The sequence below is a fragment of the Homalodisca vitripennis genome, chromosome 2 (assembly GCF_021130785.1).
Source record: "Homalodisca vitripennis isolate AUS2020 chromosome 2, UT_GWSS_2.1, whole genome shotgun sequence".
Taxonomy (NCBI): Eukaryota; Metazoa; Arthropoda; class Insecta; order Hemiptera; family Cicadellidae; genus Homalodisca; species Homalodisca vitripennis.
Window position 1 is genome coordinate 30067542 of NC_060208.1, and position 20000 is coordinate 30087541.

The 20000-nt window shown below is 36.1% G+C and overlaps 2 protein-coding genes across 4 annotated transcripts in view; one reads left to right on the forward strand and one right to left on the reverse strand.

Moving 5' to 3' along the window:
- The first annotated feature begins 1771 nt into the window (after nucleotides 1-1771).
- LOC124353757 lies at nucleotides 1772-5009 on the forward strand. Its single transcript, XM_046803748.1, has 2 exons — nucleotides 1772-2024; nucleotides 3613-5009. Exons 1-2 carry the CDS (start codon nucleotides 1853-1855, stop codon nucleotides 4116-4118), a joined length of 678 nt encoding a protein of 225 aa, XP_046659704.1. The 5' UTR covers nucleotides 1772-1852; the 3' UTR covers nucleotides 4119-5009.
- A 5914-nt stretch (nucleotides 5010-10923) lies between these two features.
- Nucleotides 10924-20000, reverse strand: part of LOC124353758 (replication factor C subunit 1) — a 35061-nt gene continuing 25984 nt past the window's right edge. For 2 of the 3 annotated variants that reach the window (XM_046803750.1, XM_046803749.1), the window contains exons 11-16: nucleotides 19197-19377; nucleotides 18672-18814; nucleotides 17906-18115; nucleotides 14653-14846; nucleotides 12395-12687; nucleotides 10924-11422 (exon numbers count right to left, since the gene is read on the reverse strand). In XM_046803750.1, the coding sequence (XP_046659706.1) occupies nucleotides 12444-12687; nucleotides 14653-14846; nucleotides 17906-18115; nucleotides 18672-18814; nucleotides 19197-19377 (972 nt within the window). In that variant the 3' untranslated portion in view covers nucleotides 10924-11422; nucleotides 12395-12443. Of the gene's footprint in view, nucleotides 11423-12394; nucleotides 12688-13039; nucleotides 13153-14652; nucleotides 14847-17905; nucleotides 18116-18671; nucleotides 18815-19196; nucleotides 19378-20000 lie in introns of those variants that run through there. The other variant, XM_046803751.1, reaches the window with a different exon arrangement.

A 20000-nucleotide genomic window follows, 5' to 3' on the forward strand; every position in this document is an offset into this window, starting at 1 on the left:
CTCCTAAGTTCATAAAAAAACACTAATTTAAAAAATTTCCATTTTTGTGTCAATAATTATCGGCAAATCTCAATATTGACATTTAGTAAGATATTTGTAAAACTGTTTTGAGTAAGAATGCTTAGATTTTTTAATAAAATCAACCAGCTCTTGAACCATTTTGATTCAGAAAGGGTCCAGTGATGAGTCTGGTAGATTTAATTATAGAGTGATTACAATGTAGGAATCCTACATTAAATGTTTCTTATCCTATTAAAATCATTCTCAAATGTGTTGACCACAGTATACTTCTAGACAAACTGGAAGGAGTTTCATGACATTCGTGGAGTTCCTCACAGAACGCAAAAGTCCAAATTTCAAACCAATTGCCTGATTCAATTAATCTGAGCTACAGAGTCCTTCAGTGTTCTATTCTCACTCCAGTCATATTTAAAATTTATGTCAATGACATAGGATCATCACTATAGTACAGGTGAATCGTACAGTATACTGATACAACTCTATTTCAACAAATTTGGAACTCCAAATCTTTATCCATTTCAACAATTGTATCCAAAATGTCCATATCAGTCAAAATTTTATTTAAACAATGCAATTGTTGATGCTACATAGTCTATTTATATTTGCAAAACAACAATGTTCTGTATGTCTAAATGAGAGCCCAAGACATACACAGGTATCACACTAGGGTCAGCATAAACTACCAAACTTGGAGACACAGAACGGTGGTTTATGAACACACCCTCTTAGGCGAGTTTTAACTTTTTGAACAGATTACTAGGCTCAATCAAGAATGCACCAAAGCTCAAGGTGGTAAGAACTCATCTAGAACTCATGGAGAATGAAACAGAAGACTCTTATCCCTGTACTTTTAAGCAAAAAAGTGATAAAAAGTTTACAGGAAATTTGGGCACCTTCAACAACTCCATTGTAGAACTTGAAAATAGCCTCATTGAAAGTAATCTCTTAGAAGATTCGAGGAACGATGACCACAAATTACAGGTGGCTGCGAAAATTGGATCAGCCCTGTTAGAAGAAAATAATGTCCTGAAAGAAGCAAAGTTTAAACTAGAAACCAGATTATTGATAATGGAATCAAAGTTAGGGGAAATGGAAACCAATGAAAGAAAGTACATTGACAAAGTTGAATTGCTACTACAACAGACTGCTGAATAAGGATTACAGGATCGACTTGAAGAAGAGAAGAATCTCCGTCAAGAAACACAAGCTATCTCTGAGGAGCAGGACCTTGAACTATGCCAACTCATCAACAATCAATCAAAAACAATAGACAAAAAGAAAAATACAATTCTTACTCTACAAAAGAAAATTATAAGTCAGGGCGCAATAAATCAAACATACTAGAACTCATACACACAAACCAATACCCCAGTGAGTGACAACACAAAATATTCTGTAAGCTCAACACCACTTTTGATTGACCTTGAAGAAATTAAAACTAAACTTAACCAGATGGAGGCAATGCTCAGGTTTCTGAAGACTGATTTGAACCAGGAAAATAAATCGTCCACTGCAATGCAAAATAGTCAATCTCTTAGGCTGGTACTATACGGACGCTAAATGCGTCGCGTTAAATACGCTGCGCTATTTTTAATTTTGGATGGCAATGCAAGTCAATTTGAGCGACTATACGAGCGCAGTCTACGCGGCACGCTGCCCTCCAACTCGGCGTCGACGCATTTTTACGCGACCAGCCCTGGAAAAACGTTAGCAGCGCGACGTAAATAGCGCTGCGCAACGCTAGGGCCGGACTATACGGACGCTAGATGCGTGGCCCGCAGTCGCAGTCTTGAGTGAGTAGTTATTGTGCTTCTGTGTGAGAGTCATCAACATGTTTGATACTGAGAAGTTCATCTTAGAAGTAGAGAAGCGACCTCCACTTTATGACGTCCAGTCAAAAGAATATTCAAACAGAAATGTTAAAGCTCAGTGCTGGATGGAGGTAGGAGCAGCTGTGCACGACAACTGGGAGGAAATGACTCCCCAAATGAAGGACGAAGCAGGTAACTAAGTTTGATATATTTATAAACAAAGGTGTAATGATGTAAACATATTTTTTCTAAGCACCAAGTACAACTAACTATCTTTGTTGTTTTACAATAGTAACGAAGACAATAATTAATAATAGTACCGTACATAAATATGGGAAGTATATTAAGACAAAAATGAAATTACAACTTTGTTGTGATAATAACTTAACACCGTTTTGAAATCATCTCTTTCCTTAAATCACGGTTTGATTATATGGTTATTTGTTTAATTGTGTGGTTATTTGACGTAAAAGGTTTAAATATTGAAATGTATGTTAAACGTATGTTATTTGTAACGTATTGTAAAGAACATTAGTAATTTAATTGTGCCATTGCGTACATGATCACAGTTTTTGGCACTTAAAAATCTACTGCTGTAGATATCGAAGTTACGACGCATGGCTAGCCCAGACGGCACCGGCGCCGGCGTCGCCGTCGCGCCGGCGGTAGGTTGGTAGAAAGGGGAGGGGTGAAAAGTCTATTTCTGCGCTATGAGTCGTCCAAGGTCACTGTTCTTCCTTGCCAACCTTCACTAAACCTATTCACGAGTTGATCAATACTGTTTATAGAACTGACACTAGATTATGATACAAAGGTCTAATTTGAGAGGAGCTACAATAACATAACAGGATGTATTCAAAGTAGTCAATTACAAAACTTTTTATTTTAAATTTTATTACATAGGAAATAATATTGTTATACTTTTTCTCTGTTGGGAGGTTCAGTTGGCCGGCATTCAGTCTTTTGTAAAAGTTTGAGTTTTTGAAGATTGTGGAATCGCCCTCCCGGCCATATGCACCAACATCTATTGCAGTGAAGTTGCACTGTGCGTCGCTGACTGCAAACAATACAAGTGAAAAATACTTCCTGAAGTTGTAGTATAGTGAACCTGAACTTGGTGGACATTGTATCCGCACGTGTTTGCCGTCAATGGCACCAACACAATTTGGGAAGTTGGTTAACTTCTCATATTCCGTTGCCTTCAAAAGCCATTCATCACTTGTAGGGATTGGCATTTCAGTTGACTGCAGTTTTCCCGAAATTGTTTCACAGGTCTCCTCAACAACGAGACGTATTTTTTTTCTTGATACTTGATATTCGAATTCAAGGTCACTGAAGTTCATTCCACAGCCCAAATACCTAAAATATATAACGTAAATATAAGCGAAACATAATATAACTATCTAATATAAGACATTGATACTGCCGTCTTTGTAGATGTGTAGATTTACACGCTTTTAAGTCTTACATTATAAAACAATTTACTTAATTCTTGTAAAATAACGTCAGAACAGAAGGGGATTTTAGTATAACCTTTTAGTATAGTATAATCTTTTCTTTAATTGTGTTGATCTCCTGAAGTGCGGTAGAAGTCGTGATAAAAATATTAAAATAAAATAAAACAGTCAAGAAACCCCACTCTGATGATTTTACAAGGAATGACCCTAATATGTCCCTAATACACTATAATCAAACAAGAAATGTTATATTATAATTACCTGCTTTAAACCTGTGACAAGTATACAGTTATATGATTCTAAAAGTGCTCCGTTTGTTTTAGGCAAAGATATGATGAAAAAATGGAAGACTTTGCGTGACAATTTCGTTCGGGAACTACGTATTTTAAAGAAAAATGAGACTGGAGCTCCAGCAACAAAAAAAAAGAAATACATTTTCTTTGACCAACTGTCTTTTTTGACACCTTACATGAAGCCCAATGACAAGAACGTATCAAATATTCCACCCCTTGAACACATTATATCTGAACAAGAAGCAGTAGAAACAGTAGAAACAACTAATGCAGATGACAATGACCGTGCTGACAGCGTTTCAAATTCGTCACTAGTTGAACGTCAGAAGAGACAAGAACGTGTGTCAAAAAGAACTAATATTGAGAGAACTTTGACATCAGCTTCAAAAAACATTACATCATTGATGCAAGAAAGCATCGCCATTCAAAGAGCGAACACTTCCTCAGCTAACAGCTCAGATAAATCTGGGAACAAGGCATTTTTAATGTCCTTTCTTCCTGTTATGGACAGCCTACCACCACTGGACAGCCTTTGATGTTAGGATGCAACTAACTGAAGTGTTCCGAAATGCTATTATGAACCAAACACGAGTTCAGGAACCAGTGCCAGTGCGTACCCAAATGATGGACTACACATCTGCGTCACCATTAATGTTCTCGGGCCTAAATTCACCATACACAACTCCGACTCCGACCACACCATCAATAATCGGTGACTATGACGAAAACACCGAATGCTCTAATGCCACTTCCAGTGACAACACTCAAAACCAACCATTTAACATATCAGAATTTGTACATTTTTCCGTGAACCCGGGAATTGAACCATCTTCTAGTAAGAAGAAGTAGTAAGAAGTAGTATTCCGATTAACTGTGGAATAATGACAATTTTGTAATTAACTTCCCAGTGTGTTTGTGCAGAACTGAAACTTCTTGGTCATACAATTCTTTACTTACTTAATAGTAGTTCATATTTTGTAATATGTGGTTAGTTTACTATTGTTTGTAGGTTATCTGTTTACAAAAGACTAACCTAATATAACTATTGGAAAATGTTATAGGCTTACATTGTTCCTTCATTACAAATATATAGAAAAAGGTTGTATTTTATAACTCGGTCAAAATTGGTCTGCTAACTTTCAGAGCAATTTGAGGTAAATGAAATTTAATGTTGTTCCGTAATCAATACATAAAAATCAGTTACATTAAGTTTACCAAAATATGTTAACCTAGTGATTATAATGTATCACAAAATGATTACAACGTACCTATTGTGTTTGTAAGTGTCTGACTGTAATTTAAACTGAACGAGGCTCTTATTTGTATTTTTTATCAATATCCGATGTTACATATTGTACACCTGATAGAAATATTTATAATACTATGTTAAAAGAATCATTAAACTAAAACTAATACATATTCCAGAACTGTTTTTGCGTTTTTTATATAACCCTTACTTCAAACAAACATTATTCTAGAAGGAAAAAATAATAATATACACTAAATGTTTAAAACCACTTCAGGGTCAATCCATCCCAAGGTCCAGGAAAACAATATTGGTTGCTTGATAATCTCAGAAAAAATTTTATTTGGTAGGTCAGTTCCTTATATTTGGGGGGATGCTTGCAAAGGCGAAAACAGCTAGCGGGCAAAACAAATAGGGTCCCCATTTCAAAATGGATCTACCAAATATTAATGTTTCTGAAAATGTCAAGCAACCACTGCTGGAACACTTGACATGGATCTACCCTTCGATTTAACCCATAAACGGCTTACCTGATGGTTATACTGTAGCAAGTCTTTCAGCTGGCTCAATACTCCTTTTCATGTTGGTATCTTTCTTCATCAGACCGTCACTGACAAGATGTAAAAGTTCATCAAATGAGCTAACAGACATCCTGTAATATTGGTAAAATTTGTCTTCATATTGTCTGTGCTTCTCAAACATCAAATGAAACGCACCTGTTGTCAATCTGCTGCTTAGAACGGGATGGGTACCCCAACGTCTATCCTGCCTTTTGGTCTTTTCCAAATACATCTCTAGTAGACACTGAAACCCTACAGCACCGATCTGCACTGCATCCATATTGGCAACTTGGAATAAAGTGATCTGGGAAGCAACGTGGCGGTTTCTGCGCTTGTATAGTCTGGCCAGCGGGGCGTTGACGCAAAAACAGCGCGACGCATTTTGCGTCCGTATAGTCTGGACTAGTAGTCCAACTTATGCGCCGAACTTTGGCGTTAACGCGACGCATTTAGCGTCCGTATAGTACCAGCCTTAAGAAAAGAAGATGTACAGACAGAAAAACTAATGTTTATAGTGTCTCTCTCCAAGCTACCAAATACGCACAAGTATATCAGAAAGAGAAGATCAAACCTGCGCACAACGCGACTGGGACACCTGAGTCGATTCTATTCATGACTCCCACAACAACCTCGGCTGAGGAAACTGACTCTGAGACACACATACCTACTGCTGCGGCTGAGACACCTGTGATTACCGCAGCAGAAAAGACTATGAACATTACAACTAATAGTTCTGAAAATACCTCAGTAAAGACTACTTGGAATACCCTGACTGAGACAAACATGGCTACTGCGGCTGAGAAAATTACGACTGCAGGATCCAAGACATTGCCTACTACCGCAGCTGAAAAGCGCATGTCTACCGTGGCTGAAACGAACCTAAACTGTAGCTCTCCATTTCAATCCTCTCAAGTTTCTCCCTCAGAGGAAAAAAACCACCCCATTCATCCACAAAACTAAAGGATGGCGAAACATACCAAGATTTCTTCAACAAAAATATTGACAAGGCCAGGAAACTGCGGAATGAAATACTTACTGCCTCAACACAAACCATTACTCCGGTAACAAAACCTGTTCATCAAACTTCAAATAGAACTACTACAAAACTAACTAAGAAACCTTTTTTAGCCCTTCGCTAGTGGAAAGAATACAGATACAAAACAAGAAAATTTCACAACTCAGACCACCATATACATATAGAAAATACAACGGAGAAATAGTAAAAGGGATATAGAAGTACTGAGAGTATTCCATCAAAATGTAGATAGAATATCGAACAAGGTAGATATACTAAACGACACTCTACAACAAATTATGAATCCCGATGTGCTGGTACTTACTGAACATGGCCTAAACAAAAATAAATTGAAAGAAACAAGACTAGACGGCTATGTCCTTATTGAGAGCTTCAGTAGAGAGAATCACCTCAAAGGAGGGACAGCCATCTATGTTAGGGAAGACCTAGCCGGTAGCACATCCATCATAAACTAGCAGACTGGAGCACTGAGCTTATATGTGAAGTGGCAGGAATAAAAATCACCATAGACCAGACGGACTACCACATCATTGGGGTGTATAGACCTGAAGGAGACTTTACCACAGCAGTAGATAGCCTGTTCAAATATTGGAGGAAATCCCAACATGGAAGAGCCCAGTAATAGTAATGGGAGACATTAACGTTGACTGTCTATGCACTGGCCCGAAACAATCAATCTTAAATGATACACTTACCAGTTACAACATTATCAGGCTAAACCTACCACCAACCAGGATTACAGACCACAGCTCCACTTCAATAGACATGATCTGCACAAATCAACCGGACTCCAAAATAAGAGCTACAGTAATACAAGCTTATGTCTCAGATCACACAGGCCTGCTATACAGCGTCTATGATAAAGATAAGTCTCAACCACCAACAACAGTAATAGAGGGAAGACAATTCAGTAACAGGAATGTACTACTGCTGAAACACCTCCTACAAAAGGAAACCTGGGAAGATGTAAACGGACAAGAATCTGTTGAATCCTCATACGACTGTTTCATAGAAACCCTCACATATAACTTAAATATAGCATGCCCCAATATCAGAAAACAAATCTCACAAAAACGAAAGCCTCAGATACATGACTATGAACTAAAGCTGAAGAGAGACAGCTTCCTCAAAGCCAAAGAAACCTATACTCTTACAGGGAGCGAGCAAAATAAGATCGACGCTAATATGAGGAAAAAAGAATACGATCTCCACCTAAAAAATGTAAGAAAACAAAGAGCAGCAGATTTTATTAAAGACTCAGACAACAAATCTAAAGCTATATGGAAATTAATCAATAAAGAAAGGTCAAATAACAGCTGCGGAAACGAACTGTACAAACTACATGTCAATGGGAGAACAATAGAAAACCCAGCTACGATCACTGACCATTTGAACTAATTCTTTGTGAATATAGCCAACGATACCTTGGCAAATATTGAAAGACCTGACGTAGAAGTACCACACACACACTAGATGACTCGATACTTGGTAGCCTCTTCTTCTGGCCAACTGACAACCAGGAAGTGAGCAAGATAATAAAGATAATGAAAACAAAACACTCCGCTGGTCCAGACGAGTTATCTCCAGCAATAATGAAAACATGTAGGAAGAATTGGTACAGCCACTAGTTAACATAATGAACAAATCGCTAGAGCGAAACTCAAAAATGGAGATCCTACCGATCAGGGGAACTACAGACCGATATCCTTACTATCTACTTTCTCTAAGATCTTAGAGAAAATTGTATTGACCAGACTTCTACATCACTTCACCATAAACAACATTCACATGAAGGGACAACATGGTTTTACAGCGGGGCACTCCACAACCTCCGCGATTGCCAGCCTCGTTGAATTCATTATCCAAGCTACAGAAGAAGGAAACTCAACATCAGTAATTTTCCTAGACTACAGTAAGGCTTTTGATTGTATCAACCATGAGATGTTACTAAGTAAACTGAATAAACTGGGAGTCAGAGGCCTAACTGCCAAATGGTTCAAAAGCTACCTACAAGGAAGGAACCAAACAGTTGAAATAACTAGAACTGCAGATGGTGTAAAGAAGAAAATCAAGTCAAAACCATTGCCCATAGAGAGAGGAGTCCCACAGGGATCTGTCCTGGGCCCTGTTCTCTACATCATCTTTGTCAATGACCTCCCAGACTACCTAAATAATCTCTGCTCAACACTAATGTATGCGGATGATACAGTGCTTTTACTGAAAAACAGAACACCTGCACACATTGAGGTTGGGTCATACATTGCTGTCAATATGGCACAACAATACTGTGAGAGAAATTACCTAATATTAAATGAAAAAAAGAGCCAGCAGCTAATCATTGGAAGAGCAAAAGAAGAGGTATGCGTGCTACCAGACCTAAAACAAATTGGAAAATTTAAGTACCTTGAGGTCACAAGTGACAACAAATTAACATGGACTGACCATATAAAAAACCTATGCAACAAACTTAGCTCTGCCCTATATGTACTGAGGAGACTCACTCACGTCTGCAATCAAGACATGGCGAAGACTGATTATTATGCCATTTTCGAGTCGCACCTCAGGTATGGGCTTGTGGTTTGGGGAGGAACCTCCAAGGCAAACCTCCAGAGAGTCCTAGTGCTCCAGAAAAGAGCTGTTCGCATCCTCACTGGTCTGGGACCCAGAGACTCCTGCTGAGAGGCCTTCAAGGAACAGAAAATCCTCACTGTAATAGACTTATATATACTGGAAACAATACTCTTTGCTGTGCGGCAAAACCCAACAAGAGGTAATGAAACTCACAATCACAACACAAGAACAGCAAATAACTTTACCTTGCCAATACATCGACTGGCAATGTTTGAAAAGTAACCCACATATGTAGGCTCTAATTTCTGGAACATCCTACCTGAAGAAGTGAAAGATGCTGAAAATGATCTCACACTGGCTCCTCGACCGTCCCTACTACACAGTGGAAGAATTGAAAAACTGGAGGAGGGACCCTCAACCATGGACCGACTAAAATCATGCCAGAAACTAAGTATCACAAACACAACACTTACACCATTATAACACAAACACTACTTTTTTACTTTTAATCTGTTCTCAAGGAATATGACTAATAAATGATTTCTGATTCTGATCTAAAACGCTTTTCAGCATTACATGCATTTTGAGTCAGTGAATTTTAAGCATTTGACTGGGGGACTGCCCACTTAGCAGAATGAACTCAAAAGCTGAGTCTGAGGATAAATATTGGTGAGTAAATATACATTTTTGTATGTTTGCGTGGAGAACACTAGTAAGCATGCCAAAATTATCACTGACTTTTGCAGTACAATACATGTTATTATTGTCTACTGCAATGCAGATATTTAAATTTGAATAATATTTCAACTAAATTTAATGTGTCACACTGTACAAACAAGTGTAAGGGATATGTAATTATTAGTAAAATTAATAAGACAAAAAATAGATCTATGTAGGAAAGGATATTTTGTATACTAATCGAGACAAACATTCTCTGGAAGTAAGGTGAGATCATCCATCCGCTCCGACATCACTGCTAAACAACAGGAAATGAAAACAGATTGTTTTCAACAATTTCACATCAAACATGTTGATAACAAAAAATATTGGTACTCACCAATCACTAGGTGAAGATTCGACAGAAGCGTGGTCCGAGGTACATGGCGGGAGAACTCCTTAAACGGGCTGCACAGGGACATCGACGAATGTCGACAAATTGAAGACGATAAAGAAAAATTGGGTGTGCACGTGAGGAGTGTGTTTGTGTGCAGAAAAGGTACTTTAGGCATTATAGTGTCTTCTTCTGTTTTCAGTGAAAATATGTAAGTTAAGAAACTTTATTTTTATTTATAAGAAGGTATCATTAGATAATATCAGGGATTTGTCCACCATCTTACTATGTTTTATTTCAAATTTCAAAGTACCTGTACCTAAAATCAATTAATCAAATTAATAGTTTATTTAAAAATATATTTATAAATTTCATATAATGTAAAGGTCCTCAATTTGGAAAAGTAATTAATTTATTTTAATTACATAACATTTATGTAAATGTTTAGGGATTTAAGGAAAATATTTCTTATTGCTTAGTTTGTGAATGGAATTTATCTGAAATAAATAATTTGGAATATAATGTTTGAATATAAAACTTGTCATTAGATCAATGAAATCTACCTTGTAATATAGAAACCAATACCAAATTTTATTTGTGCTTAATAGGAAAAATGTTATGTGCTAAATGTACAAGTCTGATGTTAATTAAAATGATCACATAGTAATTGAATTTTGATATAAATAAAACACATCTTAGTTCATGTGAGTATGCTGTATTGCCGATGTAACCTAGTAATAAATCCTCTCACAATAGTTAAGCCTAATAATTAGCCAAATCTTACATAGTGGTAATCCTTACACAAGCAAAGCTGATCTTCGTTTTTCATTATTCAAAACAGAGCAAGCATAGAATAGGAAACAATGAAACACAATGGTAAACCAAAATATTTTGTTTTATGTTTTATAGTACAAAATAATAACTCTTCACAAAAACTCATATAATATTTAAATATTCACTTATTTTGAGCTTCACTATTTACAAACAGCAGAAATTATAATATTTATAATTTTTGAATTTTGCAATAATTTTCTTAATTAAATATATGTTGATACTGGTAACAATCAGAGTAACATCGAAAGGAGCTAGCCTTAAAAGACATGTTAAAGAAAAACATCAATCAACGAATTAAAACCCATTAGGCTACAAATTACCATCTTTTATGTGGGTATGTCAAGTTTGATAAATTTTTCAAATTAATACAGCATAAAGGTACAATAAAGTACTAAAATAATATCGTTTAGCATTTTTAAATTAACATTGGTACACACTCCTTATATTCTGAATAAATATTAAAACAAAATTATTCTCACACAAAAGTATACAAACAAAATTACACAACACAAAAAATAAACCCCTATGTTCTATGTACAGTTCTAATTTTACATTATTCAACTGGCTATTCACAAAGTTAAAGCTACGAGTTCTGGATCATGAGAAAGCGTCGCACATGAAGTCTCTATAGGATTTTCCAGCATGGATGCCTAATCCCTGCAGGTAGTTGAAGAAGCGATTGGCGCGCCTGGTATAGTTTGCCAGTCTGAGCTGTTCAAAGCGGCCGAGATCACGCAGGGTCGGCAAGTAGTCACATGTCACCGACTCATGGTTGCTGTGCTGAGTCATTGCCACTCCAGACATAAACATCTGCTCACCCTGCCTCAGTACTGACAACCACCTGAAAACATAAGAAGTGACTGGATAAGTGTTCAAAGCAGCCAAGATCACGCAGGTCCACAAGTAGTCACATGTCACCGACTCATGGTTGCTGTGCTGAGTCATTGCCACTCCAGACATAAACATCTGCTCACCCTGCCTCAGTACTGACAACCACCTGAAAACATAAGAAGTGACTGGATAAGTGTTCAAAGCGGCCGAGATCACGCAGGTCCACAAGTAGTCACCGACTCATGGTTGCTGTGCTGTCATTGCCACTCCAGACATAAACATCTGTTCACCTTGCCTTAGTACTGACAACCACCTGAAAACATGAGAACAGACTGGATTAGTGTTCAAAGCGGCCGAGATCACGCAGGGCTGACAAGTAGTCACATGTCACCGACTCATGGTTGCTGTGCTGAGTCATTGCCACTCCAGACATAAACATCTGCTCACCCTGCCTCAGTACTGACAACCACCTGAAAACATGAGAACAGACTGGATTAGTGTTCAAAGCGGCCGAGATCACGCAGGGCTGACAAGTAGTCACATGTCACCGACTCATGGTTGCTGTGCTGAGTCATTGCCACTCCAGACATAAACATCTGTTCACCTTGCCTCAGTACTGACAACCACCTGAAAACATGAGAACAGACTGGATTAGTGTTCAAAGCAGCCGAGATCACGCAGATCTAATTTTACATTATTTAACTGGCTATTCACAAAGCTACGAGTTCTGGATCATGAGAAACCGTCGCACATGAAGTCTCTATAGGATTTTCCAGCATGGATGCCTAATCCCTGCAGGTAGTTGAAGAAGCGATTGGCGCGCCTGGTATAGTTTGCCAGTCTGAGCTGTTCAAAGCGGCCGAGATCACGCAGGGTCGGCAAGTAGTCACATGTCACCGACTCATGGTTGCTGTGCTGAGTCATTGCCACTCCAGACATAAACATCTGCTCACCCTGCCTCAGTACTGACAACCACCTGAAAACATGAGAACAGACTGGATTAGTGTTCAAAGCGGCCGAGATCACGCAGGGCTGACAAGTAGTCACATGTCACCGACTCATGGTTGCTGTGCTGTCATTGCCAATCCAGACATAAACATCTGTTCACCTTGCCTCAGTACTGACAACCACCTGAAAACATGAGAACAGACTGGATTAGTGTTCAAAGCGGCCGAGATCACGCAGGGCTGACAAGTAGTCACATGTCACCGACTCATGGTTGCTGTGCTGTCATTGCCACTCCAGACATAAACATCTGTTCACCTTGCCTCAGTACTGACAACCACCTGAAAACATGAGAACAGACTGGATTAGTGTTCAAAGCGGCCGAGATCACGCAGGGCTGACAAGTAGTCACATGTCACCGACTCATGGTTGCTGTGCTGTCATTGCCACTCCAGACATAAACATCTGTTCACCTTGCCTCAGTACTGACAACCACCTGAAAACATGAGAACAGACTGGATTAGTGTTCAAAGCGGCCGAGATCACGCAGAGCTGACAAGTAGTCACATGTCACCGACTCATGGTTGCTATTTCAATAAAAAATTCTTTGACTTCAATAAATATTTAAAAAATAAGGTAATCAATTGATGGGAAATTTGGTAACTAAAACTATACATATCCCAAAACTATTCAATAAATGATTTTATCAATATCAATTAGAGAAATGGAAATGTTACATGAAAAATCACTTTATTAAATGGAAGAAAGTTATTTTTAAATCAAACTGCAGAAATGAATGCTGCATTTGATATATAAATTAATTCATAAAGTGATTGTTTTTAATTACGTTCTAACAGGAATCTGAAAATCAACTGACACACAATTTAAGCTTGTTCAGTGCGCTAATCTCAAACTTTGTAATTGTTTTAGTAGAAATAAATGCAAAAACCACAGCTGTTTTGATATGTGAACTTGACAGTATTAGTATGTCGAGTTATTATGTAATAAAAATGAATAAAACCTGTAAGTTTATATTTTGTCTCCATATGATAAAAACCATTGTTCAATGCATGGAGCATAAGTTTCTTTAGTTACCTAATCGTATTTTCAACTTCAGCTTCTTTTTGTTTGTAAAACACAATTGTGTACCGTAAACAAACATTTGTCCCTAGTGATGAAATGTAATATTTAAAACCTATCTAAGAATACAAGCTAAGAGTACGCCACATCAGGTTTTGCCAAGGATACATGACAAATTTCAGGTTTATTGCACATTTCATTAGCTACACGTGCTACTATGCCACATGTTAAAATGTCACACTCATCTTGTTTACAAATTTATTTATTCTGCGATTTTCTCTTTGGGTCTATCACTCGAGGGGCTGGAAAAATGTACTTCTATCTGTCCACATGATATATGAAGAACAAATTGACGTACAAACTTGAAATTTTGCATGAAGCTACTTTTCTTTATATAAGCAACGAGTTTTGACGACGGTGCATGTCATTACATAGGATTTGGCTGAGTATTAGCAAACATCTTCCTGCCGTACACGCAACAACAATGTATGCAACATCTCAAAGATTATGGCATGGATACAGTCATATCCAAATATTTAGTCATTCCCCAATTTTGTTCCTTAAATTACTTCTTTTTTAAAGTTTGTTTTTAACAATGGAAAGATTGTGAAGGAAGCAGGGTTTCTTTGGACATTTTCCATAATTGCACTGAATGTATGTAATACGACTTTTATAGATCTCTTCCTCTTATGGAGAACTAACCTAACAGTAACTACAAAATAGATTAAAATAAACAAATCGAACCAAAGTGCTGTGTCACGCATAAGTCAAGAATCACTACACAAAAGTGTGTCAACTCCAGTCTTTTATAAGACATATATTTAATAAAACAAACACTAATTATGAAACTGAACTAACAAAAAACTGAAAGATATTCAACTAATTGATAAGTATGAGTGCAACATTTTGAACCCACCTGGCCTCTTGTACAGTTCTTCCTGTTCGTGTGCTATCTGAAGGCAAGTCTCTCGCAGCAACATGAGCAAGCCAGTCGACCAGCTGACAAGTGGTGGCGTCTACTGCCAGGTCACAAGGAGGAGTTACACTCGTGCTATCCACACAGCGGCCGCGCCACGCCACTGGGCATACATCTCCAGTGTTACAGGGTCTCTGCAGAAAAGGTCAAATTCTTCATGATATTTCCATCTTTGAATGCAATTTAGTACATTTTGAAAGCATATATTAACAAATAAATTGCAAGTTTTTTTATTTCTTTTTTAAGTACAGGAAAAATGAAAGGGGAGTTGAGGAGTAAAGTATAGAAGATGGATATCTAGCTCATTTATTATTTAGTATTTAATCATGGTACAGTTGCTTTAATTTAAGTTTGATTTATTTAAAAAAATATCATTTGATGTGATTTAATGTTAATTTTATATATGAAAAGAATGAAGATATTCTTCTGATCTAAACGGAAAAATCTCATTGGTACTTGGAAATAGAAGCATAGATGAGTCAACCAACCAGAGTAACTCAGAATACACAGTCAGTTTTGGATAATATAGTAATCAATAAAAAGTTGGGCTTAAAAAAAGTAACTTCAAAAGTCATAATTACAGGATTATCAGATCACTTTGGTATCACACTTAATATTCCTATTAACGATGCAACAGAATATTTCTTAAAGCGAATACCAACAAAAGCAAGGTCTTTCAATGCAGAAAATGTACGCATACTAAATTATTTTCTTCAAAAAGAAAACTGGGATATATTGACATCAAGTTGTGATGTCAATAAGCAATATTCTAATTTTGTTGAAATATTAAATTATAATATTGATATTTGTTGCCCAATAAAAAATAAAAATATTAAGAAAACAGGATTAAAGATAAAACTCCATGGATAACTAAAGAAATTACGGAGACAAAAAATGTTTTAATTTTCCTTGAATCACTCTGGGTTCAAAATCGTAATAAATTTGGAATTAAGAATCTTTTAAAAATGCAAAAGCAAAAATATGAAAGTCTGCTAAGAAAACAAAACAAGAATATATGACAAATAAAATTTTGAATTCAAAAAACATAAATGCTGATACATGGAAAATCATAAACAGAGATTTAGGAAGAAATACAAAAAAATAGAGCTAACATCTCACTAAGAAGCAATGCTAATTTGATAACTGATCCTAATGTTATTGCCAATCAGTTTAATGAATATTTTAAGGGCAATCCCTGAACAATTGGCCATTAATTTTAATAATCTGAATTACTCTTTTAAGGGTAAAAGAATTGAAAGCAGCATGTTTCTTCACCCAACCTCTGAAAAAGAGATTCTTAAAATAATAAAGAACTTGAAGAATAGTTTTGCAGTTGGTTGGGACTGCATAAGTACTGATTTATTAAAGAATATTTCAGATGTTATAGCAGGACCTTTTATCATCTGTAATTAATACAAGTTTTGAAACAGGAATTTTCCCAGACAGTTTAAAAATTTCTAAAATTGTGCCTATTTTTAAAAACAAGGAAAACTGCTCAGAAATTATTAAACTATAGACCAGTTGCACTTCTGCCTGTTATTTCTAAAGTTTTTTGAGAAAGCTATTTGTAATAGGTTAATTGATTTTTTAGAAGCTAAGAGCATACTTTTTGTAAATCAGCATGGATTCATGAGGGGAAATCCACTTTGTCAGCCATAATCAAATTTTCTTAAATGAAATAATGGAAGGAATGATAAATGGTGATTTTATTTGTGGTGTGTTTCTGGATTTGCAAAAAGCTTTTGACTGTGTAAATATAAATATTTTGCTTGATAAATTAGAAAACTACGGAATAAGAGGGGACACCCTCATGATTTACTGAAATCTTACTTGTCTGTCGGAAACAGTTTGTCACCATAAAAAAATGATCAGGGTGAAGTCACATCTAAAAGATCAGACATTAAGTGGGGTGTGCCTCAGGGTTCCGTTCTTGGTCCATTGCTATTTTTTAATAATATATTAAATGACATTGGAAATGTAAGTAATCCTAACCAGACAATTTTATATGCAGATGACACATCTATACTATATAAACACAAAATTTGGAGGATTTAGAAATCATAGCAAATATACAAATTAATAATATAGTGCAATACTTTAATGAAAACTTTTTAACAGTAAATGCAAATAAATCAACAGCTCTCAATTTTACTTCAAATAAAAAATCTTCCTTTGAAATTCAAATAGCAGTTGACAATTTAGTAATACCAAAGTTTGATTCTACAAAATTTCTCGGATTGATTATCGACAAAAATTTAAAATTGGAATGACCATATAACTACTCTTTGTTTAAAGTTATCTAAAGCAATATTTATGATGAGAAAACTGTCTGAATTTTTGCAACGAAAAAGCTCTTAAAATGGTATATTATGCATTTTTTTACTCTCAGTTAGTTTATGGTATTGAAATATGGGGAAATACATTTTAAGAAGAACATTAATAAAATTTTATTAATACAAAAAAAAAGCAGTACGTTATATTTTCTGGTATTGGCTATAAGGATTCATGTAAACAAAAATTTCAAGAACTTCATATTATGACAGTCCCTTGTTTAATTGTGTATAAACTTTTGCTTTATATGGCTACGTCAAACAAGCTAACATATAAAAACATTCACCAATATAACACACAAGGGGTGCAAACAATATTGTAACCAAAAAACTGATTTCCAAACAATATTCATTAGCAACATTATCTCTTGGACCAAAATTATGGAACACACTGCCAATGGGTTAAGATCACTGCCATTTTAGTACTTTCAAAAGACAAATTGGATTTTTCCTTTTGGAACACCCACTTTATGAAGTGGATGAGTTTTTTGGGATTAGTTATAAATTAGATAATTGTTGTTGATTTTGGGAAATTCTTTTATCTGTATTGTAATTAGTTTTAAATAATTAATTGATTTGTTTTAATTGATATATTTATTTAATATATCACTTCTTTTAAAGATCTGGACGAACTGGAGGATTACATTGCTTTTTAAAACTGAAATGTACAATATTGTGTTTTTCAATGTGACAATGTATGTAATCTTTACCGGTAATAAATGAGTATCATTGAGTATCAAGTGAAATTGAAAAACATTTCAATTAAATGTTCATACAATTTATTGTAGAATGAAACTAATGTATAGGTCCACACAATTACAGTGGATCAGGAAGGTTAACTGTTGACACCAAGGTAGACGTACCAGCCTGCTGCGAGAAGACAGAACATCTAGTACAGCCAGTCGACTCGTGGTACTTGAAACTGATTGTAGCTGCTTGATGAGCTCTTTCTTATCAGCAATTGGTGGCGACACCGTCTCCTCCGGCTCTAACAGTGTAGGTAGTTCATACTGCAGCTGGTACTGAGCTGGCCACCGCCACCACAACTGCGACTCTGTCAAGCTCTCTCTCACCTGCGCACAAGCATCAGCATACAACATGACATTTACAATTCTCTACCTTTATTACAATAACAATAATACTTTCAATGAACAAGAGAAAAATATATACTATTATGCAAAATTTGAATGGTGTCTGTCTGTGTTTGTGCATGTGTGTTACTGAATCATGTAAAAACTACTGGATCAGTTGTACTGAAATTTTACAAAGACATTAGGGTCCTTGGTTAACATATAGGACCATTCTTATTTCGAAAATCCCTCATGGGCTATACCTCATTTGTTTCTAAAGTTGTTAAAAATCCCATCTTGTTCTCTAAGTTACTTTACAGCAAACAAATATTATTTATTGAAAAACCATATGTTTAATTAATTTAAACACTATTGAACCAGAAGTGCTCATACAAGAGCAAACCAACAACAGTGCGTGCAAAACCACAGGTTAACTGCTAGTATGCTAACTCCTTGAAATTTGAGGAAAACTAAGTGAGAGATCTGTTATTGTGAAACTAGGGGCTACAGAGTGAAACGTAATCTACTTTCTGGATAGCTCTCGTAGTATTATTGTTACCTCAGAGTTGTTGGAATGCACCATCAGTTGGAGTTGTAGCAGACAACGCCTGACATCACAGTCACTCCACTCAACGAGTTGGGAAGCTTGCTCCGCTGTCATCATCACACCTTCTACTAGTCCGACCAACCGCAGCCACAATCCTGCATTTACATACAACCAGACTTAGTTTGACATTAAGACCTGGTAATATAGCAATTAACCAAAAGAAAAAAGTTACTAGAACAAATGTTGAAGTGTCAGCAAAAGTTAACTTTAATAAACTTTTAAATAAAATAATGTAATATTCTTAGAAAAAGACACATTATTCCCTTAAGTCATAAATCATGTACAAACTTTATTCAAATTATGTCCTTACCCTCAACCATTTTACATTGAGCATGATTAAATAATTGCCCAAAAAAATTTAACCTCCAACACGTACATTTCCGCAAAACCTTTTATTTCATTAAGTTGGTTTTTCATTCAACATGGCTATATTCATAATAGATAAACAATGACTACATTGAGAAGAAGAAAACTGACCCAGTTTGGCCGGCTTTGGTCTGGAGAAGGTGAGCTGTAGCAACTGGGTGTTGTTGAAGCGCTCTAGGTGGGGGGCCTGCTGGGAGTTGGTGACGAGGATCAATGGTCGCTTCGAGTTGGCAGCCAGAGAGGCGAGCGCGGGCACAAACCCTTCATCCATCTCCGGAAACAGCAGGTCCGCCTGGCACACATAACCGCTACTTAATCCAAAATGGTTTATTTGTGCTGTTTATTACCACAGTCTTGAATGGCGTGGCAAGAGAGTGAATGTAAAAATATCATTTGGACGGAATACACTATTTTATATAGTAATTTTAAAAAATGAAGAAGTAGTTTTTGAAAATATTCAGGAATAAAAACTTTCAAATACACAAATTTTAAATATAAAATACAAGTTATATCAAATACTAAGTTTTTATATATTTTGAAATATACTTATTACTTAAATATATTCATACATTTTCATCTCAATTAAAATTTTATGTTGGTATTATGGCACAAACTTCATTACTACAACATTAAACCAATCCACTGCAAAATGCTTCAACCAATTATCTAATGAGTATTTTACTTTATCGTCATTCTAAATATGTGAAATTGTTGACAGAAGTGTTGACAATTGAGTTCTGAGAAAAGTTGGAATGTTGCAAGAATAACAATGCACATTCCATATGTTGATTTTTACAGGCGCCATACAGCAGCTAATGTACCCACCATATAAAAAATATTCAAAACTACAGGCCTCAACTGAGAAATGAAGGATGGTCAATGTAAATTATTGCTGGCAATTCAGCAGGGATATCA

Coding starts and splice junctions, on each gene's coding strand:
- LOC124353757 (XM_046803748.1), top strand. CDS start 1,853: ATGTTTGATACTGAGAAGTTCATCTTAGAAGTAGAGAAGCGACCTCCA. Junction 2,025..3,612: donor CCAAATGAAGGACGAAGCAG/GTAACTAAGTTT, acceptor CGTTTGTTTTAG/GCAAAGATATGATGAAAAAA.